The sequence below is a fragment of the Wickerhamomyces anomalus genome (assembly GCF_001661255.1).
Source record: "Wickerhamomyces anomalus NRRL Y-366-8 unplaced genomic scaffold WICANscaffold_2, whole genome shotgun sequence".
Taxonomy (NCBI): domain Eukaryota; kingdom Fungi; phylum Ascomycota; class Saccharomycetes; order Phaffomycetales; family Wickerhamomycetaceae; genus Hansenula; species Hansenula anomala.
In genome coordinates this window covers 1,713,566-1,738,728 of record NW_017567111.1, presented here as the reverse complement: position 1 = coordinate 1,738,728, position 25,163 = coordinate 1,713,566, and the positions used below count along the sequence as shown (strand labels likewise).

At 34.9% G+C, this 25,163-nt stretch overlaps 12 protein-coding genes across 12 annotated transcripts; 4 read left to right on the top strand and 8 right to left on the bottom strand.

Annotated features, from left to right (window-relative positions):
* Positions 1 to 11: 11 nt before the first annotated feature.
* ARD1 (peptide alpha-N-acetyltransferase complex A subunit ARD1) lies at positions 12 to 650 on the top strand (the record flags this gene model as incomplete). Its single annotated transcript, XM_019183261.1, has 1 exon — positions 12 to 650. One exon carries the CDS (start codon positions 12 to 14, stop codon positions 648 to 650), a length of 639 nt encoding a protein of 212 aa, XP_019040519.1.
* A 914-nt stretch (positions 651 to 1,564) lies between these two features.
* On the bottom strand, positions 1,565 to 2,483 carry VPS29 (retromer subunit VPS29; the record flags this gene model as incomplete). Its single annotated transcript, XM_019181612.1, has 4 exons — positions 1,565 to 1,707; positions 1,963 to 2,311; positions 2,368 to 2,382; positions 2,436 to 2,483. 4 exons carry the CDS (start codon positions 2,481 to 2,483, stop codon positions 1,565 to 1,567), a joined length of 555 nt encoding a protein of 184 aa, XP_019040518.1.
* A 76-nt stretch (positions 2,484 to 2,559) lies between these two features.
* On the bottom strand, positions 2,560 to 3,130 carry WICANDRAFT_90698 (uncharacterized protein). Its single transcript, XM_019186254.1, has one exon. The coding sequence runs from the start codon at positions 3,066 to 3,068 to the stop codon at positions 2,889 to 2,891; it is 180 nt and encodes a 59-aa protein (XP_019040517.1). The 5' UTR covers positions 3,069 to 3,130; the 3' UTR covers positions 2,560 to 2,888.
* Positions 3,131 to 4,119: 989 nt separating this feature from the next.
* On the bottom strand, positions 4,120 to 4,607 carry RCF1 (respiratory supercomplex assembly factor RCF1; the record flags this gene model as incomplete). Its single annotated transcript, XM_019180894.1, has 2 exons — positions 4,120 to 4,504; positions 4,564 to 4,607. Coding segments are annotated over 2 exons (429 nt in total), but the record flags the coding sequence as incomplete, so codon positions are not given.
* Positions 4,608 to 5,455: 848 nt separating this feature from the next.
* On the top strand, positions 5,456 to 6,793 carry AHC1 (Ahc1p; the record flags this gene model as incomplete). Its single annotated transcript, XM_019184638.1, has 1 exon — positions 5,456 to 6,793. One exon carries the CDS (start codon positions 5,456 to 5,458, stop codon positions 6,791 to 6,793), a length of 1,338 nt encoding a protein of 445 aa, XP_019040515.1.
* Positions 6,794 to 6,879: 86 nt separating this feature from the next.
* Positions 6,880 to 7,215, bottom strand: WICANDRAFT_77942 (glutathione-disulfide reductase GRX8; the record flags this gene model as incomplete). The annotated part of the gene is made up of 1 exon (XM_019184637.1): positions 6,880 to 7,215. One exon carries the CDS (start codon positions 7,213 to 7,215, stop codon positions 6,880 to 6,882), a length of 336 nt encoding a protein of 111 aa, XP_019040514.1.
* A 641-nt stretch (positions 7,216 to 7,856) lies between these two features.
* On the top strand, positions 7,857 to 10,142 carry DDL1 (putative carboxylic ester hydrolase; the record flags this gene model as incomplete). The annotated part of the gene is made up of 2 exons (XM_019181602.1): positions 7,857 to 9,753; positions 9,850 to 10,142. 2 exons carry the CDS (start codon positions 7,857 to 7,859, stop codon positions 10,140 to 10,142), a joined length of 2,190 nt encoding a protein of 729 aa, XP_019040513.1.
* A 52-nt stretch (positions 10,143 to 10,194) lies between these two features.
* SFM1 (protein-arginine N-methyltransferase SFM1) lies at positions 10,195 to 10,818 on the bottom strand (the record flags this gene model as incomplete). Its single annotated transcript, XM_019181507.1, has 1 exon — positions 10,195 to 10,818. The coding sequence occupies one exon, from the start codon at positions 10,816 to 10,818 to the stop codon at positions 10,195 to 10,197; it is 624 nt and encodes a 207-aa protein (XP_019040512.1).
* Positions 10,819 to 11,274: 456 nt separating this feature from the next.
* Positions 11,275 to 11,804, bottom strand: WICANDRAFT_67895 (uncharacterized protein; the record flags this gene model as incomplete). The annotated part of the gene is made up of 3 exons (XM_019184104.1): positions 11,617 to 11,804; positions 11,359 to 11,504; positions 11,275 to 11,305 (listed from the first exon to the last, which is right to left on the bottom strand). Exons 1-3 carry the CDS (start codon positions 11,707 to 11,709, stop codon positions 11,275 to 11,277), a joined length of 270 nt encoding a protein of 89 aa, XP_019040511.1. The 5' UTR covers positions 11,710 to 11,804.
* A 573-nt stretch (positions 11,805 to 12,377) lies between these two features.
* Positions 12,378 to 12,786, top strand: HSP10 (Hsp10p; the record flags this gene model as incomplete). Its single annotated transcript, XM_019184636.1, has 2 exons — positions 12,378 to 12,380; positions 12,469 to 12,786. 2 exons carry the CDS (start codon positions 12,378 to 12,380, stop codon positions 12,784 to 12,786), a joined length of 321 nt encoding a protein of 106 aa, XP_019040510.1.
* Positions 12,787 to 12,871: 85 nt separating this feature from the next.
* PRP3 (U4/U6-U5 snRNP complex subunit PRP3) lies at positions 12,872 to 14,323 on the bottom strand (the record flags this gene model as incomplete). The annotated part of the gene is made up of 2 exons (XM_019185550.1): positions 12,872 to 14,045; positions 14,259 to 14,323. 2 exons carry the CDS (start codon positions 14,321 to 14,323, stop codon positions 12,872 to 12,874), a joined length of 1,239 nt encoding a protein of 412 aa, XP_019040509.1.
* Positions 14,324 to 14,539: 216 nt separating this feature from the next.
* Positions 14,540 to 24,526, bottom strand: TOM1 (E3 ubiquitin-protein ligase TOM1; the record flags this gene model as incomplete). Its single annotated transcript, XM_019181627.1, has 2 exons — positions 14,540 to 16,785; positions 16,849 to 24,526. The coding sequence occupies 2 exons, from the start codon at positions 24,524 to 24,526 to the stop codon at positions 14,540 to 14,542; spliced, it is 9,924 nt and encodes a 3,307-aa protein (XP_019040508.1).
* Positions 24,527 to 25,163: the final 637 nt, after the last annotated feature.

The window sequence follows — 25,163 nt, the reverse complement described above, 5'->3', positions numbered from 1 at the left end:
AAAGTTAAGAAATGGCTATAACGATCAGGCTTGCGACAATCGCCGATGTTCAAGGTATGCAAAATGCCAATTTGCACAATTTACCAGAAAATTACCAATTGAAATATTACATGTATCACATATTATCATGGCCAGAAGCAAGTTATGTTGCCACTACAACTGATGGTCCATCAAACGGAGAAGAAGATCAAAATTCATATACAAAAGATGTCAAAGGTGATCCAAGTTATGTGAATAAAAATGAAAAAATTGTCGGTTATGTGTTGGCAAAGATGGAAGATGATCCAGATGCTGAAGACAAAACACCACATGGTCATGTTACCTCATTATCAGTTATGAGAACATATAGAAGACAAGGTATTGCTGAAAAATTAATGAGACAAGCATTATATTCTTTAACAGAAACTTTCAAAGCTGAATATGTTAGTTTACATGTCAGAAAATCAAATAGAGCTGCATTACATTTATATAGAGATACTTTACAATTTGAAGTGTTGAGTATTGAAAAGAGTTATTATGCTGATGGTGAAGATGCTTATTCTATGAAGAAAGTTTTAAAATTGGATGAATTACTACCAAGTACATTTCAAAAATCAGAATTTGTGGATGATTTGGAGACTGATCTACTAGAAGGTATAGAAGATGAATAATGAAATGAATAAAAGTTGTAATTTAAGAGTTAAACGTAGCTTATTGCAAATGTTGTCTACGATTATCAATGTAAAGCCGAAAGAAATTTTTATTAATCAAACAAATAGTTATCAATACACTTATTAATCTAGAATTGCATTAGCTCATCTTTGTTCCATGATTTCAAATTATGAAAATGAAACCAAGTCCCACAAGGATGAATAAATTGAAGGTCAATAAACAAATTGTTTATTTTAAATTTTGTTTCAGAGAAAATAGTAAGGTAGCGTGGGTTTTTCCACATCGACAGAAACGTCTCGAGCCAAATGCACTCTAGTCATCATCTAAATAAAACCTTCAACTTATCAAACTTGATAAACTTGATCTTTTTTTCCAATCTTTAAATAAACTTACAAATTTGTTTGGATGCTTTATGAAAAGTTTGGATAAAAGTGTGAAAAGAAAAAAATTCCATAAAAAATTTATACACGAAAAAAAATGAAGTTCTTGATGGAGTTCGCGAATTTTACCCGCAAAAGATTCTCTTAGGGCTGGCCAATAGGTTCACATTTGGGAACCTTGTGAATCCGTGTTCACTTTGATTGATGATTCTTGAGAAGTCTTGACATCTGATTATTGAAGTTTTCCTTTTGACATTCAATTTGAGTACAAATCTTGCCAGGTGTGTTGGTTATCTTATGTTTTGAGTTGGCTTGATAACGTACTATTGGACCTCTGAGTAATGGCAGATCACTTAAACGACCTCCATGAAAGCTTAGAATTCTACATTCCCAGCCGAACAGTGTTTGGTGCAAGTAGATAACCTTGTTCTAACCCAGAATTACATGTCAATTCTTTTCAAAAATTCTCCAATTAGTTGCTGTTTGAACCAATATTATACATTGTACATTCAACTATTCACCAATTCCTACCTTCATTGTTGGTCTTTACGATAGCTCACTTTATCAACTTTAATTTCACCACCAATGTAGGTGTAAATATAAAGAGTTATCACTGATCCTTGTATATCCAACAATGTGAAACTTGGGACGGAGTCATAAATATCATCCGTATCATCTTCCTCGTCTTCTTCGTTTTCTTTTATCTCAGAATTAAAGTCCTTAGATTCTTCTTTTGCTTCACTTGTTTTTATTTCTGATCCATTCTCTGCGTCAACACTATTCTCTGTACCCTTTGATTCGTCTTCTTGTTCGTCTTTTTTTGATTCCTCACTGTCCTCCTTTTTATCAGTTGTATCTTCCTCATCTTTCTTTTCCTCAACTCCCTCATCCTCAGGTAGGTCTTCTTCAGGCCAGTCATTTGAAAAAGCACCAGTTGCACTACCTGGATTGATGAAGAATTTTCCTTCAAGAGTGTAAGCTTCAACTTTATGAGTACCACCCCATATTAAAACATCAACATTCATCTGTCTTGCACTTGTTAGAAGTGAAAGTGGATCACCCCTAGGAACTATTGTGAATCCATTCGTGAACCCTATTCTTAAAGAGCCATGTGTTATGATTAATGATAATGGTAATGATGTATTTTCATCAAATTCACCTTTAACTATTTGGAAATCTGGTGATAAATTTTTAAGGAATTCTAAGGTTGATGGTGATGATGTTGCATTTCCTAGACATAAAACTTGTGATATTTTACCTGGGACTAGTAGTTTTTTGAACTGATTGATTATTAGTATTGATATTTAGAATAGTCTGCTATGCTTCTTTAACTCACTTTCGCCGGTAGGTCCTGTTGTCAATTGTTAGTTGATTGAATCTTTCGGATGCAATTAATAAACTCACTATAGCTCTATTTGGGATGTGTAAATCACCAATTGCAAGCACTAACATCTTCTGCTCAAGTTGATGGTGTTAATTGTAAGATACTGCTTGTGTAATCTCCAGAATAATACACAACGTCAGCCTTCAAAAATTCAGGGAGTAAAAAAGATAGAAGTGTTAAGGCCAACATGCAAAACTGATTCGCGAAAACAAAAAACTACACCACCAGGAGCTACACTTTGGGAGGTGATAAACAAAACATAACGCGTATATAAATGATATAAGGATGTTATCCGTGATCCTATAGATATTGAAATATGATCGGTCCTTGTGATCCAGTAGGGTTTGTCAATTGTGTGACGTTGTTGATTTAGTCTGGATTTTAGCAACTTGAACTGAAAAGGAACACCAAAGCCTGGCCAGCAGTAACTATTGGATGTGTCAATTAATAAATAAAATGATAGCGGTAACCAACTAATTTGATGGTTTTATAGCTGTTGGTGATTTAACTTGACCACCTGGAACAGGTCTTGAGAAATTTGTTTGGATATTTGCTGGGATCTCTGGCATACCTCTTGGGATTGTGGATTTGTTAATTTTTTGATTGTGAACATGTTGAGAAATCATGACAAGACGATCTAATGGGTCAGACATTTTGGAATAATGGTTTCAATGAATCAAATACTAGAGAAGATGAAGAGGATTAATTTGACATGAGATGGATTCAAAAAAAAACAAGATTTTGTCAAGAATTTAAGGAAAAATCATTAAAAATCGGATAAATCACTGTTGATCAAATCCAAGATTTCGCCTTCCGAATTCGAGAAAAAACCGATAAAAACGTCCAAAACAGGAAATTTTAAGGAGAGGTATGATATCATTTCAAATTTATTTGCAGAAGGATGTGTCTTAAAAGCAAAAAAAAATAGCTCAGCTCAACGGTTTAGTTTTTATGGCTTTTGATCAAACTTGTTGGATGAGGGTCAAATGTGATAGATATCAACATGGTTGATTCCATTCAGCACCTTTGATCTGATCTGAATCAACAATAGTGTACGTAAAGTTTGAAACTCGGTTTTTTGACACCATCACTTGATCTCTGTTCGTTTACGAAGGTGCCATCAACAGGCTTCAAGTTTCAACTATCTAGGTTTCAAAAATACATAATTGATTCTTACTTAGCGATTTATTCACTAAATTGATGCTTTCATGATTCATGATTTTGATTATAATGAATTGTTAGCTACTACATTAAAACCGTTCAGGAGTCAATGATGATCAGAACATTTAGCCTTGATCAATAGCACTGTACTAATCATGAAGACATCAAAACCTTTGAGTGGTCAAGTATTTGAAAAAATGAAATATTGACTAGTCTTCAATCATGTGGTGTCGGCCTAGATTTTCAGAAGATGTAGCATTGCACTTGTTTTATCTACCAACAGTATCAACTCATAGTACCATGAGCATCAACAACCAGCTCTACCTTCAAACTAGCATAAAACATATATTTACTTACTTACACTTTCATCATATTGTTTGCAATCTTTCCAAAAAGATGACCATTGTTGTTAAGATAATCGTAGACTTCATTCAAAAAGCAGAAACATTAATTTGTTCATTTCTTCTGCTCTTCAGCTGCTTTGATCTCTTTGATTTCTTTCAAAATTTGAGAATCTTCAACATCAGCAGCTGTGACCGCAGCTTTCTCTTGTTCTTCCAATTCTTTAGCTTTTTGTCTAGCCCATTCAGCTCTTTTCTTTCTTTGTTTAGTTTCTAGATCACGACGTTCTAATTCTTCAATCCATAATTTTTCTCTTAACTTAGCCTTTTCATGTAGTTGTTCTTCTCTTGTCTTCTTCTTTTCTACATTATCTTTACCATAAATAAAGCCACCCACAACTAGAGCAGCTATAGTGAAACCTTGAAATCCAACTCTATATCTAAACCATTTTTGAGCACCTTTTCTATTACCAATACGCACTGAATGAGCAGCTAACCCAACAGCTATACATGTGGCCAAAGTACCTAATGGCACTAGGGGTTGTTCTTTACAATTCTTAATACATTTTTCAATAAAGTCTACTTCTCTATATCAACTTGTTAGTGGGAAATTTTAGTGGGAAAGGATTTTAGATTTGCTACTCACAATTCTTGTTCTTTACCATCAAAACTGGATGGAATTCTTGACATTGTGGAATATGTGATTTGATATGAGTGGTGTTGGAACCTTTAAATGCTATTTTATGAAGAACAGTAGAAGTTCTTCACTAGAGTATTTGTTTTAAAGACTGAAAGTTTTGTAATAATGTACTCCAGTCTTGTGAATCTTGATTTCTGAAGAAAAAAATCACTAGCCTACGATTTGACACGGGGACTGGTGACAGATCAAACGATTTCAAAGGAACGGGCTTTGGATAGTTTGGGCAGTTTAAAAGTAAGTATGCTGCTTAGATTTCGATTGTGTGAATGTATCTCTGATAACGAAATATTGTATGACTATTCTAAATAGTTGATGGTATTGGTTCTTCAACAGTTGGAACCATAGAGAGCAATTTAGCGAAGGCGAGAAACTCTTTAGACTCGTTCCAGCCAGGCTGCTGACTCAGGAATGAGCCTAGTATTAGGTAATACTTTCACTGAATCTAACATTTCGCAAAGTCTGAGTGAAACAATCAAAATAAACGATACAATCCTATTTAATGTATATGGTCATGCTGTAGATGAATTTAAAGCCTCATTATTTTGTGTATTACTTCCTTTGATTTCATCTTTTTTGTTCTTGTGTTTTAAATCCTGATACGGCCAGTTGATGGATTTTTTATGTGGGTTAAAGTGAATGGCGAAAAACATAACAAAACTACATTTTGAATAAACATCCCAAAACTCAACCATCTTACTCATTTGAAAAGGTATATTCAAGAAGGTGTATATCTCCAAATATACTTGCAATATTTTCATCTTTTGACCTGCTGCTAATACCTCTTTGCTTATCAATTGCGAGTCGGACCTGTCAATTAAATCCATTACAGATAAATCAAATGTCACAAGAAAGTGGTTACAATTTCAATAGTTCAGGTTCAGATCATGATCAAAATAAGAGTAATATATATCTGCAGATAGCGACCCCAAAATCGCCAAATTCTGATGGGTTCTCGCCTACAGAGATTCATGATGAAGAACATTCATTAGAGGATGAAATTAAACAAAATGTTATAAATCAAATCGATGTTGAAATCTTGTTGAAACATAGAGAGTATAATCTAGTACAAAATGAGATATCAAAAGTCCAGACTCAATTAGATACATTACAAAAACTTCATGATGATCCCGCGTATTCCAAATACGTCCAAAATGTTATCGATATGAGAGATGGAGTCAAGAATGAATTAAACAATTATAACACATCAACAAATGACTCGGAAATAATCACAAGAAGACATTCATTCTATAACATAAGGAAAAGTGGATCAGAAGAACCCCCAAAGCCTCATCGTACCTCATATGGTGGATTACGCCCCGTGGTGGATTCAAATGGTAATAAAATTTGTGTTCATAAAAGATCAGATGGTGTTATTGTAAAGATTGAATGTCCAACATGTGCCAGATCGGATTTTGGTTCAGCTCAGGGTTTCCTAAACCATGCAAGATTGGCTCATCAAGTTGAATATAAAAGTCAAGATCATGCTGCTTTAGTCTGTGGTGCTATTCTACCAGATATTGAACAAGATGATATTGGGATTGCATCTATTCAGAAATTAAAAGATATGGGGATTGATGCAGATAAAAACTTGGCTCCGGGTGTTTTCACAAATGGATCTATTGGAAGTTCTGATGAAATGAGTGGTCCACAAAAGAAGAAAGCTAGAAGATCAATATCTAAAACTGGTGTACCTTCTGGTTATTTGGAGAAATTATACAATAAAGAAGTCAGTGATGAAGGCACCTTCAAAGAGATTTATCAAGATGCTACAACAAAGACTGAAGTTGATTTTGGGGATGATGATCCTGAGGCTACTACACCTCCAATATCACAAGATTCTTCAACTTTGGAGAATCAACAACAATCAAAATTATTTAAAAAAGGTCACAATAGAAGAAAAAGTCGTGGTGGATTATCAGCTGTCACATTTGATGATCAAATCCCATCAACTTCGTCAGAACATGAAGTTGAAAAATTATCACCAAGAGATATCACAGCACAAGAACTTATAGTGGAGGAACATTTGAATTCTAGTGCTAGTACTGTTAGGTTTTCAGAAAATAGTATAACGTTTGGAGAAGTTGATGGATTGACACCTGCACAAAGAAGAAGAGTACCAACAATTCCTAATCCATTAAGAACTAGAAGTAGATCCTCCAGAGAAAATTCTAACTAAAAGAGTTGAATATCATGACACGTTTAATGACCTATATATAAAACAATAAATTCAAAATGGACTTTTCTATTGATTAAATTGTAAAATTATAACAATCCAGCATTTTTAAATTCCTTTTCAGTAGCATCTTCACTTTCTAATCTTTTCAAATCTTGTTCAGTACCAAATCTTGAACCATTGAACCAAATAGTTGGAACCCATTTTCTACCTGCAATTTCAGTGAATGCTTTTTCTAATTCTAAAGCTTCTTTTTGATCAGCTAATTTGTCCAATTCAAGAATTTCAACTTTTGATGAGACACCATATTTTTTCCAAATGTTTTCAGCATAAACACAATCTGGACACCATGATTTTGAGATCATAAAGTATTTGTTTGAGTCAATAAATGCTTGAGCTTTCTTTAAGTAGTTTGCAGAAACCATTTTGAAGGGTGATTGTGGTGTTTAAAGTTGTACATAGTATACGGGGTTATGACAAATTCTATTGATGATGTTTTTTTTTCAACGTCTGAAAGCCCGTTTGCTCATCTTGGATTGAGATGATGACATTGTTGAATGAAGGAAAGAGAGATCACACGGATGAAGTTGGTTTGTTTTAGATTTTGAGATTGGATATCTTGAATTGGTGATAATATTATCCAAGGGTTCAATGCTGAATTGATCTGGATTCTATTTGAAATGCCTAGACGCCAATTTTAACCTCTTTCAACAATCTAGTGCTGAAATCTTTCAAGAATCAATCTCAAAATCAATATAGCATAGTACTGTATCATTTATGAGAAAATATCATGACTGTCATGTAATTCTATCCCAACTTCATCTCTTCATTCATTTTGCAAATCAGTTGATTGGGAATATTCAACCTGTTCGTTGGGTGGTCAGATCCTGGTAAAGTCGCAAACGTTGGGCTTTACAGAGCTCATCAAAATTCAAATTTTGACAGATGCTTGTTTTTAGTAAACACCACGTATTACCAACAACGTTTCCCTAATAGTTATATACTTGAATATTCCACTCACTAGAAGTAAAACAGCTTCATGACTGCCAGAATAAAGACTCCTCAAATGCTATTTCGAAGCCTGGTGATTGATCAATCAGCAATCTTGAAAAGGATACCCCATGTGTCAACATCAACCACAACAACATCCAAAAGACATTTCACATTTATCAAGAAGAAAAACTTCCCAGGATTAGGAAACATCAAAGAAGAGGAACAAAATCAATCCCAAATATCAACTAAAGATGAAAAGCTTCAGCCATATAAACCGAAAATACCGCCTTTGAAACCAAGATGGTTCTATGCTACAGATAACCCAATATCGATGCCCAAAGAGTATGAATATGTTAAAAAGGAAGATCCAAAGAAATTTTCAGCTTTTTCAGAGTTTGATTCAGAGAGAATTGAAAAGAAATACCAACACTTGGCTAAACAACTTCATAATGATGGTGAATTGAAAGACACGGATAAATATAAAGTGCCCGTTAATGAAGATTATCTATTTGAGGTTGACCTTTTGGAGAAAAAAATGTATCCGGTTTATTGGGAAGGTGCAGTTTATGAAATTCGCCGAGGTTTATGGTTTAATTCTGATGGTTATCCTTTACGTGAAGAACTTTCTGAAGAACTAGAGAAGGGTTATGCTAAACTAAAACCATTTGCAAAAAAGATTAAGAACAATAAAGAAAAGGATGATGATGCTGAAGTTAATCTCGAAAATGAGCATGGTCAAAGAGATATTTATAAATTGGATGGTTTCAAAGAAGGTAAATTGGTTGTTTACAGTGAAGATAAGACTGCTTATATTTTAAATGAGCTATATGGCGGGAAATTACAAGTTGGTTATTTGAAAGGTTTACAAAATGGGCCTGCGTTAGGGGCTAGTCGAGTTACAAGAGGATTTAGTGGATCAAGTGATACTGAGACCAAACCTGAAAGATCTTCATTATCAAGTATTTTTGAATTGGAGTTATCACAAATGTTTGGTGAAAAGACTAAAACAAACACCGCTAAATCAGACCATGAAAATACAAAACAAGCAATGGAGATCGAAATTGAACAAGATTATGACAATGAAGAAGTTGAAGATGGTACCACGTCTAAAGGTAGAGAAGTTGATCATTTAATATTTTGTATTCATGGGATTGGTCAAACTTTGGGTACAAAATTTCAAGGAGTTAACTTCATTCACACTGTGAATGTTTTAAGAAAAAACATCAAAAAGGTTTATGAACAAAACAAGGATTTCCAAAAATTGCTCAATAATGATAAAAATTGTCGAATTCAAGTGTTGCCTATTTCATGGAGACATAAAATTGATTTCTCCACTCATAAACCATCAGAAGATCGTGATGAACATGGTAACCATAGATTACCAACTTTGAATGATATCACTGTCGAAGAAATGAAACCATTAAGAAACTTATTAGGTTCAGTGTTGCTTGATGTGCTATTATATTATGAACCAAGATACTTGAATCAAATTTTAGATGAAGTCACCACACAAGCAAATGACTTATACCATTTATTCAAAAAGAGAAATCCGTCATTTAATGGTAAAATCAGTATTATTGGACATTCATTAGGTTCTGCAATCGGGTTTGATATATTATCAATGCAACCAAAACAACCAATTCCTAAAGATCAGCAAGATAAACCAAGTAGATATTTAGACTTCAAAGTTGACAACTATTTTGCATTAGGCTCTCCAGTTGGAGTTTTCAACTTGTTGAAATTGAAAAACATTGGATCTACGGAATTGAATGGCTCTTCAAATGATAAAATGTCAGTTCCAAGATGTGATAATTTATACAACGTTTTCCATCCGTGCGATCCAGTTGGTTATAGAATTGAACCTTTGATCTCACCAGAATTCAAAAACTTTCAACCAGAATCTGTTCCCTTCTTGATTGAAGATTTCAACAAACAGTTAGCATCATGGGCTGAACTCAGTGAAAGTCTGAGTAATAAAGTCATTGGTACAGCTGCTGATGCTTGGTCTAACGTTACTTCAACTAAAAATGTTGAAAGGATGTTGAAAACAGTTTCAAATAATGCAGTCCCTGATGCTTTAAAAGATGATGAACAAGATAAAAGCGTTCAATTGAAGCAAGCAAAGCTTACAGATGAACAACTGGCAAAGTTATCAAGCTTGAATTATAATGGTAGAGTTGACTATGAATTGAAACAAGGGTATTTTGACTTGACAATTATTTCATCAATAAGTGCACATGTTAGTTATTTTGAGGATGAAAACATTGCAGGGTTTATACTAAAAGAAGTATTGGCAAAACATGAAAAAGTCAAAGAAAAGACTGCAAAAGTCAGAGTTGAAAAGAAACAAAGCAATTAATATAGAGACTACAAATAAACGAAATCATGAAATTTAATGTACAATTAACAGATTATAGTAAATCATCTAAGGATTGTTCAGAATCTCTTTTAATCAAATCCAACATACCATCTGGTAAGATTGGTCTCCCTTCTTTATTCAAAACATAACGGAATGGCATTTCAGTAGCTTCATTTTTATTGAATCTAAACTCTGGATAATCAATAAATTTAATCTCTTCAAATGGTGTTTTACTCTGTATGATTAATTGAGTAGTTCTAATGGCAGTATCTGTAGTCATTTGTTTATTCCCTAATCTCTTACCAACAAATCCATACTTTTTACGTAATTCACCAGTTCTATCTCTTGGTGGATGATCTCCCAAAATACCTCCAAATACGAAATAGTCAAACTTATCAGAATCTTCAACAACTAAATCAGTTTCAGCTGAAGGATCTAATAAGCAAACTCTTTCCTTCACTATTGGCAAAGATTCTGTTCCTATCTCTGTAACTTCCTTGGTGGTCCATTGTAATCCCAAATCTATTAATTGTTGTGGAATATCTTTCTCAGTTGTACCTGCTGGTAATGATGTCAAAATCAAGTTTTCTTTACCAAGCTCTTTTATGATGGTTGAATATTCTAAGATCACCCATTCCGTGAATCCAGCTTCCATATGTTCTATAACGTATTTCATTTTTGTGTATTTGATTTGGCCTTTGTAAGTTGTAAAGAATATTGAAAGAAGAGCTTTATCCAATTTTGAAGTTGTTGATAATTTTTTTTTCGAGCTCATCGGGTTCAAAAATTACGTAAGTGTAGTGGCATATTTGTAAAATCAAGAACAAGTTCAAGTACAATTGGAAGTAGAGTTAATGTGAATTTTAGTAGAAAGGACTTATAGTCATATCTATCTCTCGATGGATTCGTTTATAATCGCTTTTTTGGTGTCTAACTAGTAACAACTGAGTTAGCAGTAAGTTTGATCAGCACTACAAAACATGATTTAACTATTTCATAACATCATTTTAATTGATTTTGATATATGGTATGTGAAATGTGCACACCCTTCCAGTGGTGATTACCTTCCTCTTGAGGTTTTGGAGAAAAGTGTATGAATATGTTGGTAATTTTTATGACATCGAATCGACTTCTAATTTGTTTCCTCTTCTTTCAAGAATTCACTATGTATAGAGTTAGTAAACAGTCCAACATTCCCAATCTTGATGACACTCACGTTAATAGTTTTTCAACATCTAAATCATCTTCTTTTTTAGTTTGCACTGGAGCTGGGGTTGGTGCTTTAGCTGGAGCTTCAGATTTTGGCAAGTAGCCTGGAACAACGGCAACAGCTGCTGCTGCTGATAAAGTACCAATAGCAATCTATTCAGAATTGTTAGTTCAAGTACGATCAAGTGTAGCTCTAAAGTAAAAAGATTTGGTATTCATCTATCAGAACCGTTCCAACCAGTCATAGGTAGTACTACGAACCAACAACTTCTTCTTCAATCTCTTTAGAACCACTATCAAAAACACTCACCCAGTGAGAAGCAACTTGTTTACCGAAAATTGAGTAATACGCAACCATTGTGATGTGTTTTGTAATATAATTTAACCAATTGTATTGGCTTCAAGTTTTGTAGCTTTGAATCTTTCACCCAAAAATCAAAGGGGCTCGAATCGCTGATTCGCGAACTCTTTTGGTGCACTTTTGAAATGGCAGATATAGAAAGTAATCGACTACACTTCAAAGGTCTTTTTGAGAAAGTATTGGAAAGATGAGTAAGAGATAATTTTGCATTATTGATCATTGATCAGCTTATTGGCTCATAAGAAGCTCTCCTTTTACTGATCAGCTTAAAACCTCTAGTTGAGTTATTATGCTTAACGGAGATTAACCTGCCTGAACTGAGAGGTCTCTTTTACGATTGACTTCCTATTAATACACGACACCATCTGATCCACAGCATACTAGACAGCTGTTCTTACTCTAATAACCAATTTATACTAATTAATTTAATCTCCAATCAATTCCCTTTCCTTCATCATTTCCCATCATTTCTATGATTTCACTAACATCCGAATCTGGAAATGGTTATGGTGCGCTGTGCTGTCTGCTTTTTTTTTTTTGGGAGCCGATTCTTCTCGAACGTTCAGTGAAAAATTGGTATAAAACCAAAAGTTACCTCCATGTTTCTGATTCTTTGAATCATCACAATCCCATCAACGTCTTTGTTCGAATCACTTTAATTCAAAATGGTATGTGTCAGAAAGGCTCTTTTGAATGGTTAACACACTTTGTACACTGTTATCCCTCATTGATCTAATACTAATCACAATTGCTTAGTCAACCTTATTGAAATCAGCTAAATCAATTGTTCCTTTATTAGACCGTGTCTTAGTTCAACGTGTCAAAGCTGAAGCTAAAACTGCTTCAGGTATCTTATTACCAGAAAAGAATGTTCAAAAATTAAACCAAGCTAAAGTTTTAGCAGTTGGTCCAGGTTTTACTGATCAAAACGGTAACAAAGTTGTCCCAAATGTTGCTGAAGGTGATACCGTTTTAATTCCTCCATTTGGTGGTTCAACTGTTCAAGTTGGTGATGACGAAGTTATCTTATTCAGAGATTCAGAAATCTTGGCTAAGATTAGAGAAGAAGCTTAAAGAGAAAAAGCCTACATATAACTTTTGTAAATAGCATCAATTAAATGAAGTATGATTTTGTTTTATCTCCTCCTTTTAGATCCTTTCATTGATTAACTTTGACTTTCCCTTCTCTCCAGTAGTTTTCAACACTAAATCTCTTCAAAAACTCCACAGCTGTCTCTTCATCATCTGCATGAAATTTTGACCATTTTTTGAAATGTAGGTCCTTTAATTGACCTTCCCAAAGAATTTGACATTTATTCTTACTCAAATCAAAATGCTGTTCGTCAACGGTAGTACTATCTGTCCATTTGATTCTATTAAGCATCAATTTTTTGTAAAACTTGATGTTTTTCTCACTTCCTTCCACTATAACTAGATTGAATTGTTCATTATACAACACAACACCAACAAGGTTCAACTGTTTGGCATTAATGTCCAGCTTAAACTTGTGTGAAGGATGAACAAGCTTATCAACAATAAAGACAGCAGTGCAATAACCTTTTTCCAAATCCCTTTCATATTTGGCATTCTCCTTTTCGTGTCTTTCCTCCTTGGTCAATTTTCGTTCTTCATTTGTAGCTTCATGTTTCAATCTTCTCTCTTCAACTTCTTTTCTAACCCTTTGTTCCACAGCAGTGGGGTCTTTAATAGCTTCATTAGTCAGTGCACTCATCAGATTACTCAATTTGACTTTTGGAGGTGGTGCTGGTTCTAATCCCAACTTTATTCTATCTTGTTGTTCTTTATACTTCTCAGCACGATCATTTCTTCGTATTCTCTTCATCTCCTTCTTAGTCAAATACAAAGGCTTAGGTGGTGGCAAATGGCGTTCCCATGGAGCGTTAATAGGAACAGGATGTTGAATATATGGTGAAATTGCATCCTGGTTGATTTTTGCATAATCACCATCGATCAATAACGGTTCATCCCACCATTCAACTTGTGGTGGTTTAGCAACTTTATACAAGTCTTCACCAATTGCTAGGTCTGGCTCAAGCCCCGCCTTCTTAGTTGATTCATCTATTTTTCTTTTCAATTCAGCAAGTCTTTGTTGTTTCCGTATTTCATTAGCTTGTTCGATATATTTCCCTGATTCATTGAATTGAAGTTCACGTTTCTTTCTAGAGCGATCAAGATTATCAAGATATGGATTCACTTTATAACCTCTTTTATTGACTTTATTAATGTTTGGATTATCAATTGGTTGGCTTATGGTGGTGTCTGTTTGCCCTTGTAACAATGGATGTAATTCAACATTTAAACCTCTACCCACGCTACTATCTTCATGCCTGTTGTCTTTCACAACGTTTTCTTGCTTCTTTTGAAGTCTCGCTTTTGTTGCAGCTATTCTATCTTTGAGGGATTGTGATATCTGTGGCTTAGGTTTAGCATCTTGAGTTGGTGTTGGTGTTGAATCTTGACTTGATGATTTCTCTCTGATTTGTGCAATTCTCTCTTTAGCTTGTCTTATTGCGTCTTCTCTAGACATATCACCTTTCTGTCTCTTATCAGGATTCTTTGATTCGTCCTCCAAATGTCTTTTGGGTGGCATATTGTTCATTAAGATACTTTTCCTCTCCACTTCTTTGCGTGAAAGTTGATGGCTACTTGAAGTGTTTATGTTTTCAATTTTTTGGTACGCTATTTTTTTTTGTTAATTCCACTCCATCAACACTTTTTCACTACAAGATTAGAAACCTTTTTTACATAAAAAATCAATTAAACTAATAATATACAGCTTTGAAAAGCAAATTGTTCGAAAAATATCTCAAGCTAAACCAAAACCTTCATGACCCTCAGTGATGGCCAGTAACAATGAACCTCTTAAAGTTTCATATGAATCATAAGCTGGTAAATCAATTTGGTTGAAACAAGTATGTGAAGATGGAAGACGCTCTGTTGATCCGAAATCTCTATGAATACTGAACTTGGAGGTACCATTTGATCCACCAAGTTCTTTGAACCCATTTAATGGAACTTTACTTGTACCAGTGGCAAATTGTAACAATTTAGCACGCTCCTCAGCATCAAAGGAACGAACAGCTCTCCAGAAGTATGAAATTTCTTTTGAAGATGGTGAATAGTTAACATAAGTGGTGTTATTCTTCCAGTCATCGACATCAATATCTGGAAGACCTGAAATTAACAATTCCAATTCTTGTTCGTCAAAGATAGAAATCAATTCTTTTGGAATAATTTCATGGAAACCTTGTAAAAAGTTACTAACTTGTTCTTCAACACTCTTTTGCAAACGATATTCAACAACCAAACGAACATATTCTTGTTTATTGTCCTCAGTAACTGCAATGTTTCTACCATCTGGAATCAAATCAATAATCTTGACCTCACCATAATCTTCAGTTTCAACAGCAAAAGTTTCAATAATGATATCAGTAATATCATTCTCCAACATCCACATCAATGATTTGAAATATTCTAAATCAATAGTTTCCAAATCTTTCAAAGACACTGAGCGACCTAAAATACTCTTGTAAACATCCCTACTGAAATGGCAATCCAGGAAGCAATTGTCATAAATGGCTTTACCAATAACACGACCAATAAACTTGAAAAACGATAAATGCTCTGGGTTAACCCAGGAGGTACGGTTAGGGTGGAATGTTGTTTTGTCAGATGCAACAGGCAAAAACAATGCATAATCTGGATTAAACATTTGACGAGATAGCACCTGGTACCATTCTCTAGTAACACCACCAGCATCAATTCCCGCTTCACCTTTAAAACTAATGTCCAATTTAGCATTACGGAACTCTTCACTAGACTTGAAAAATAATGCACGATAAGAATCCAAAAACACTTGGTCACGACGAATGGAAACAGCCATTGTTTGTTTTTCATTTTCCTTTGTATGAAGTTTCCGATCGAAATAATTTTTCTTGTTATCGAACTCTAAAACTCTTGGATTTCTAACCAACATAGCAAATGGACCACTCATCAATTTAGCATTTGATCTGACCATTTGATTCAAAATCTTTTTGTGAGTATCTGTGAATGAAAAGAACAAACTTTCAATTGGTTCGTTGACGAAATCACACTTTTTGTTTTCATATTTCAACGCATCTTTGGCTTGCAGCTCTTTGACCTTGCTGTGCTTACAAACAACCATAAGAGCTTCAATTAGTGGCAGCAACGCAGTAGCAGTGTGAGTGATATTTTTATTGTCTTCCAATATATGTAGACAATCACTTAAAGCACCCCATAATGGACCTAATGATAGCTTTTTGTACAAATTGGTCAACTCTTTTAACTCAAGTTCCTTATCATCTAGTTTACCAAATAAATAATCAAGAGCTGTCAAAACTCTCAGTAGCTTTGCCTGGTCAGAGCTTGAAGACGTGAACTTAGCCATCACGTCTGCACTCAAGTCTTCTGTGTGGTCTTTCAACTCTTCAATCAATGTTGCTAAATCAGTAACAATAACTTTTCCTAGTTTTGTAGCACTAGACGATAACTCAGAAGCGAATATCTTTTTCCCTGACTTAATCACCAATAAATTTTGCATTGCACTCAAGGTTTGCTGGAATGTACGACTAGAACAATCATCAGCAGAAAGAGCTGTAACAACATTACTCAAACTGGAATCCATCACATTTGGTAATTCAATATTCTTTCTTGATTTTTCAGATTCATCACCTTCTTTCTCTGGTTTAACTTTGTCATTTTGAGCCTTCAGCAAAGCATTCAATGGACGGGTTGTGATTTGTATAATTCTTGATAATAAGTCCATCAACACAGATTTTTCCTTCACTATTCCTCTATCAAGTAATGACAATAAAGTATTCAATGGGTATTTAGACTGTTTACCAAATATATCTTTTTTCTGCTTAGATTTCTTACCAAGCATTAAAGGTTCATGCTCACTCAGGAAATAATATCTCAAATGAGGATCAGACTCTAACAAAAATTGCAATGCCTCTAAAACTTGACCAGCAACAATAAATGGAGTTGCACGATTTGGAAATTGATTGACTGAAAGACTGGTTTTACCACTAGCTGGCGTGGATGGAGTTCTTGGTGTGGATGGTTTCACACCTGGAGCAATATTGTACAAGCTACCAGTAGTACATTTAGCTTTGCCACAAATCTGATGGAAAGTTTTCTCTAGCGACTGTTGATCACTAAGCCCTTCTTGAAGAATTGCAAGGAAGTAACCAAGCACCTCAGCTCTACTTTGTTTATTGATACAAAGTTGGCCAAGTAGTCCGTATAAAGTTTTTCTACCTTGGAAAGATTGAGGGACAAACACAAAGCGAACAAGTGAAGCAACACCAAACCTATCAACCAACGGAGTGAAAAAAGTTTTACTCTTCTCTTTGGATCCACTGACTTCGGAATTTCCAGCATTTTCACTTTCATTAGGCACTAATCTAGTGTCATCACCACCCATACTATCAACAACCAAGTTTGGAAGTCTAGTAGACATTGCTTCTTGAGCCAAAATTTCCTCTCTTATACCATCAGGAAGAGCATCAAGGAAGTCTTGATCAATTTCACGAGTGGTATTACCAGCATTAGAAGCTTCAGCACGACGTTCTCTAACATGTTGAGTAAACACCTCCTCTCTCATATAATCTGGTAAAGCCTCAAAGAACTCAGGATCAATGTCTGTACCAGCAATATCCACTTCTCTGTCACCGATCATAACATAAATTGGATCCTGATTTACAGGCTCATCTAGACTATTTGGCTCCGTTGGTTCTGGCTGCGAGGCACGACGTTCAGCTTCTTCCTTCTGTCTTCTTTCTTCAGCTTCTGCCTGGTGTTTCTTAGCTTCCTCATCTTCTTTCTTTCTGCGTTCTTCTTCTTCTGCCTTCTTCTTATTGTATAACTCTTCACTAGGTTCAAAAATTCTGTTCACAATTTCAGTTAAAATTCTGAGTGAATCACCAGATTTTCCGAAAAACATAGAATACACTTCATTCCATCTCTCTTTTGTTGATTTTAAAGAAAATTCACTTGCTGCGAGTTTCTGGTGAGCACTAGGGGTTAACATTCTTCTCAAATTTTCACGATTAAAAAAATCGAGATTGCTTATTTGAGGGAAAGCATTCAACTGTGAACTTGCTCTTTCCAACCCAGCTCTCAAAATTGATGTGTAATTTCTGTCATTCCCTGAGAAGGCCATATCAGCAAGATCTTCAACATTGAGCATAAATCTTCTAGGACGGTGGTTGTGAGTGAATCTTTGACGATGACGATCGCCTTGAGCACGCATGTTGCTTGGATCTATTTCAAAAATGTCACTTGAAGAAGAAATATCAGATTCATCTTCATTCTCATCCTCATCAACGTGTATGAATACTTCATTATCTTCTGGTGCATCCATTCTTGAGCCATCTGGGCCTGGTGTTCTTTCCTCTTCTTGTTCAACTATTTGATCCAGCTCAGACTCAATTTCAGAATCAAAGTGGTCATCATGGTCATGCTCGTGGTCCATACTATTTTCATAATCTGAAATTTCGTCATCAACTTCTTCTTCCGACAGCATCTCTGGGATAATTTGGAATTCTGACATTTCCTCATCACCTTCATGACCCTCCATTGTTTGATCTGAATCATCTGAATCAAAACTGTCTTCTGAGTCTTGATCTGATTCACCTGCTGACTCATTCTCATTATCAATATCACCATCATCAACAACCTCGCCATCGTCAGACCCGATTATATCATCTTCGTCCTCACTATAGACAATTTCAAGGGATCTATCAACATCTTCCTCATCAAAATCATCTTCGTCATAGTCCATTTCTTCATCACTAGCATCTTCTTCTGAATCAATCTCGCCAACATCATACATCCCTAATGTTGAGTTACGAAACAAATCAGGAGTTTCCTCTTTGAAATCATTTTCATCTTCCTCCAGCTCTTCTTCATCAGCAACACCATTTGGTTGATAATCTTTGAATAGTTGCTGGAACTCAGTCTTGATACTGGCGATGGTACTTAAAGCTGTAACCACAGAATCCAAAATGAAATAATACTCTGGATAATTCAAATCAATTTCCGTCAGAACACCTGTTAAAGCTTGAGGAAGCCCTGCATCAATCATTGTTTTGGCCACATGGAACGAATCAAATTCAACTGTTGATGCTTCCACTAGCTTGTCTCTAGACTTGGACAAAAGGGAAGGGATCAACTTATTCAATGATATCAATTTTTTATAACGAGTTTGCATATTATGAGAAGACAACGAAATATCCTTAACAACTTTCAAAATAGAATCCACAGTGAACTTTCTAATAAATGTCATATCAGGATCCACCTTTTTTGGATCAGCTTTCAAACTTCCTTGGTCAATAGTTGATATGAATGCAACAATAGCCTTACATGTGAGATCTGAAACCGCCCTTTTACGGTTGTCCTCTGGGTTTGTTAGATCAGTTCCTGCACTTTGTATCAATTGATGTAAAAAGAAATTCAATGATGTTGAACGAGGTTTTGAAGGACCTTCATTTTCTGATTGGAAAAGCTGCTTTTTGGAAAATGTCAAAAACTCAAGTTTACTCTGTTTGTATGAAGCCAATAATTCAGTAATAACCTTCAATAAAAACAACATATAGCTGCAATTTGAATTTTTATGAATATCAACTTTTCGAGGTTTTGGGAGTTCATTCTTCTCTTTCTCTTTTTCTTGCTCTTCACGTTCCTTATCAGTTACTGGTGGCTCACTGATCCAGTCCTTTTTAGCTGTTGACATTAGTTCTGTTAACAATAAATGAACAATACCTGTCTGGTTGTGTAATTTTGTTCCAGAATCAGTAGTTTCAACTTTTTCACCAGTCTCGGCGTCAATCATTGGCACATCTTCATCAGCGCTTTCAACCAAACGAACACTCAAGTTTTTCAAAGGATCACTAAAATCACTGAACCTTGCTCTTTTAGATAACTCTTCAAGATATACTTGAGGAGCCCTCAGAACCACACCTGGGATTTCCTTCAACAAGCTAGTCAAATCTCTGGAGCGATCTTTATTATCATCACCGCGTCTTGATTTTGATATAAATTGTTTATTGATTTCCCTTAAAATCAATGAGTCAACAATGTCCTTTGTCTCGAAACATCTTCTAACCAATAAAACAAAAGCAGCTTGTAAAGCAAATGAATTTTCCTTTTCTTTCTCTATTGGTTGGGAAATAACTTTTGTAATCTTTTGAATGATTCCAGAAGCAACAACCTTTTCAACTTTTTCAGGATCACTTGTATAAAGCACCAAAAGCCTGGATATAGCTAAAGCACTTTTATGATTAGTGATTTCACCGACATTAATCAAAATTTCGAACAAAGATTCACGAAGACCATCTTCCAATTCATAAGAGGATGGGAATGATTTTGGGATGGTGCAAGATACATTAACTTTGGCTTTTTCAAATTTTGGGAGATCTGACGTGGCTAGTATTTTCTCCATACCGAACAAGGCCTGAGGAAACCAATTACAATTCACATATTCAGATTTCACCGACTCAATGACAAATGAAGCAAAGCTCTTTAGGGTGGAGCTAACACCGTAAAAAATGGTATCATTATTGCTTATCAATATAGTGAACAAATGAAACATGGAACCAAGTTCTTTTGAGTCTTGATTGGATATGTCAAATGAATACAAGTACTCCAATAGTGTACGCAAGATATTGGCCTCAAAATTAACAACATTTTGTTTTGGTGAGTTCAAATATGAGGAAACCAAATACTCTGAAACACTCTGCACTGTACTTGGGTATAGTTGGGCAATGAGCAAGCACTGATCTAAGAAATAGTCACTCTTACCTTGACGAGCTTCCTCAAGTTCGGTAATCGTATGGTATCCTAAATATTGCGGTGTCACAAGCTTTGGTTTTGGTGGAATGTATTTCTTTTCAACAGCTTTGCTTTTTGCGTTTTCCCAGTCTTTAGGTGTTATAGCTACCCCTGGAAATGCATCATCATCTAAAACACTAAGATCACCACCAGACTTGTTGATAATTCTTGGCGCTTGTTCTTCAGTAAACCCTAAAGATTGCAAATATTCCATTCTTGAGTGTGAATCTTTAGCTTGTTTCCAATCTAATTCATATAATGCACCGTCTGAATAGTTCAAATATTTCTCTCCATTATTACTGTAAACGTGCTTTCCAAGTTTGATCAACTCAAATACCACGGGAAGTGGTAATTCATCTTCCACGGATCCAAAACTGTCTTCATCTAAAATACCTGATAAAACACCAAAACCCAACAACTTCGACTGGACAAGGAATGAAACTGTCAAATTGTGAACAGGAATGTTTGATGTTCCAGTTATATCACCTTCGTAATACAGTGGGCTGTTACTAACAGCAACTAATGATTCATAAACAGTTATTTTGTTGAACATGACCAAGAGGTTCATTACCAAGGAAATAACAATACTTTCTGGGGTATCTCTCACAAAAGTCAAATCTTTGGCTTCATCAGCCTTCTCCTTATTTAGTGAGCTTAATTTTGACCAAAAATGTAACAAAATATCACGCTGAGCGAGGAAACCACCTTGTTGCATGAAGTTGATACCAGCTATTGTCAGTATTTTATCCGAGTTTGAGTCCGTCAAACAATACTGGATAGTGTTGATGAGTACCAAAAGGAACGAAGGATGGTTGTATAGTTCAGAAACCAAATAACCTTGGAAAATCTTTGTGATTTCATGAGAAATTTGGACTGTGAATCCTCTGTATAAATCAACAGTATATTCTTGTCTTCCGACAGTTGGTAAAGCTAGCAAAGTGTTGAAGACCAAAGAAATTGAACCATGAATTCTATTTATCAAGAAACGTGTTTGGAGAGTATTCTTGAATTTAGCACTTGATTTGTTGAATTTTGTTTCAGGGTTCTCATCACCTGTGACAATTCTAAGAGGTGGACATCCATCATCGTACTGATTTGGAATAGTTTCCTTAGCAACAACATCTGGCATACTTGACCGCAAGGCATATTCTTCAAAAGTAACACGTCTCAATAGTTGACCTAACTGATTAATTAATTCTAAGCCTTTTTCTTCAGAAAAAAATATTGCCAATTGGCCAACACGAGTTGGTGATAGACTATTTGGGTTGCAATAGACATCAACAAATGCAAACAAAATGTTGTTAACAGCAATCAACCTGTTCAAAAGATCATTTGATCTATTACTATCACCTTCAAATTTTTGGAACAAAGAAACTTCTTCAGTTGACTCAAAATAATCCCTAACCGAACTCACTTGTTTGGCTATCTCTGCAATTAATTTTTTTGGGGCATACTCTCTTCTTTCATCATCAAAATATTTCAGAACACCATTCACAGGGTACATGCTATTTGAGTAAACATAATCATATGATGCGTTTTTTAAAGTCAATAATGGTAGCCAATGTTCAAAAGGCAACTTGTCCATAATCTCTGTCCACGTATTGCTATATGGAATCATATTTCCTATGAAAACAGTGGCATTCTCAATAGCATAAGCTTCATCAAGTGTTTCCCAAGCAGCTATTTGTGATTGACCTTCCTCATTGTCAATTACTTCATCCTCTTTACTATGGTAAAATGATCCTTTTTCAGATGTATAAATTTGAGGGCCAGGTAATGTTTTAGCCGCTATACTTGGTAGCCTTTTGATCAAAGAGACAATTTCATCAAGTATGATAGGTTTCAAATCCGGATAATGTCTTGCAAGTTCATCAATAGCAGAACCCATGAACTCCGAGATGTCATCAATAACTAAAGCTTTAGCATAATCATTATTGTCAAAAATAGTGAAAAACTTTTGGATAAGCTGGCCATCTTTAACTTTTTGTAAACCTTCAGTGTTCAAAGCAATTGCACCAATCACATTTGGTAATGTAGTAATTAGCTCTGATGATTTTCCAAAAAATGTTTCAAATCCATCAACGATGAGATCAATTGTTCCAGCTTCTTTCAAAATTGAGTATGATGTTGGTTCGTTGTGAATAATGGCGCAAACAACATTGAGACTTAACGTCAACAGAGTAAATCCAAACACTGAGATATTTTGTAAAATTTTATTCAAATGACCCAATAATGGCGAATCAAACAAATTTCTAACTCTATCACCACTTTCTGATTGGATCAAGCTATGAACAAATTTCAACAATGAGCGAATATAGTTTGCTTGTCTGAAACTGATGGAATAATGGACAACGGTAAGTTTTGGAGGGCCGCCACCATAACCGGGGTTTTCTAAAGCAAAATCAATTTCATAACCAACCATATTGAGTAATGAGTTGAACCCATTCATTTCTCTGAACAAAGAAACATTCTCAGATGAGCTGGTAACAATGGTATTCAACAAATAAGTTGCTGCAGCTGTTGTCTTTTTAACATCTGACTTAAGATTCAAAAATTCCATTAATGTTTGGATCAATCCAGCCGATATTAACAATGTACTTAAAGATTTCACTTCCACCAAATTGGAGATAACATTCAAGAAAAACGTATTGAATTCTTCATCAATATGTTTGTCATTTTCCTTAATTTGTTTAATGATAAATCTCAAGTTCTGAAACAATAATCCATGGGAGACACTACCACCCAAATTTCTTAGAATTTCACTAGACCAAGTTTTCAAAGAGGAAATACAATCCAATGATTTAATAGCAGCCATTCTAACATCTTCTGGTACAGAACTTTGTAAATTTACCAAATCAACTAATGAGCTTAATAAGCTTGGATCAGCTTCAAACACTCTTGAGGTGACTTCAAAATCACTATTCACAGAGACCAACAAAGAAACTGCTAAACATTTTATTACAATAAGATCTTGACGTAACTTAATGTTTTCATATGAATTGCTATTAAATGCTTTAGCCATGATGGATTTTAGGCAAAATCTGACCCATGATTTGCTTGGGAGTTTTTCAATACCTTTGTCATAGATTTGTTGTAATGAAAGCTTGCGAACCTCTGATTCTGATAAGTGGAACAACAATGGTCCATCTAATTTATTGTCTTCCGACTTAACTTGTTGCTGTTGTAACTGCTGTTGCTTTTTTGGTTTTATTGGTGAAGAATCTGTTTGTTGTTCTTGATTCTTTATTCTTTTGACGGATGGAGAATTGACTAAAGATGCTGAATCTTGTGGTTGTTCCTTCTTTTCAGTGTCATTATAATAAGTATAGTCCAAGTTCCTCCACTTCTTTGGAACTTTTGTTGAGTCTTTTATGAAATCAGTCAAGGAACAATTCTCATTGGACCCAGTATTGGAAGTTAATGTAGATGCAGGTAGTAATAATGCTAATGGATAAACTCTATCAGACACTTTTCTTGTAGCAACAAATGTTCTTTTCATAGATCTGATTGAATATTTTTTACCCAATACAACAAAACATTTCAAAACACCTTTGATGACAGGAATAGTTGGTGAGGCTAAAAGGTCATAAAGTCTATGTGAACTTGAGTAAACTGATTTGTTGGATGAATTATCTAGTAGCATATATGTAAAGTCAAGAATTGCAACAGTTAAAGTTGTATCTTTAGCATCAAGCTCTGTTGGTTTGACATTTTCATCAGCTAGCCCATACTTCTTGATAATACCTTCAAGAATTGAGTCGAATTTGTTTAAAATATCGACCCAGTTGAGTAATGTACCTTTCGAAGTATCCCATACCAAGTTTGAATTCAAAACCTTCGGTAGATCATCATCTGAAGCATTCTTTATAGAGTTTATTAAGTTTTCCAACGGTTTGGCGAGCTCATTCAACGTCTTTTCTTGCCTCTTTGTGATGTGCATGATAAAACAATGTAGTTCAAATGTTCAAGACGTAGAAGTACCTTTTTTTCCTTAAATTAAGGCAAAAAAATCTAATGAGCAATCACAATGGGAATTCTTTGAAAATTTGATCTAATTCCACTGACAGTACTTAAAACGATGCCTAAAAGATGATGGTTTACTTTAGCAACTTGATAAACCAACCTAAAGTTGAAGTTCAAGAAACGATGGCAAAACGCTCTTTTTGTAACAGCTTAAAAAACTAAACTTGTTTTTGGCACCTTTCACTTCTTTGTGATGAGTTTCAAGGGAGTAGTTATTCAATGCTTTCAGCTGAGTTTAGTTGCACCGAATACTATAAGCACAATATATTTGAAATTCTATGACAGACTTAGTTCTGTTCTTTTGATGTGTTTGATTTTGCTGTTTTTGAAGCATTTCTGAAGTTGATCTGCTCCTCTATATTTTTTTTTGGCTTTGGGAACGTTCAGGGTTAGAGCAAAAGTGGTTTGCGCAACACAATATAATGTCTGGAACCAGTAAAACAATAAAGGTGACAAATTCCACGGTGATTTGATGGTTAAAGCTACTGGTTAGAAATTGTCTCTAAATATTGAAACTAGGATATATACTTGGACTTATTTTTAAAAAACTATAT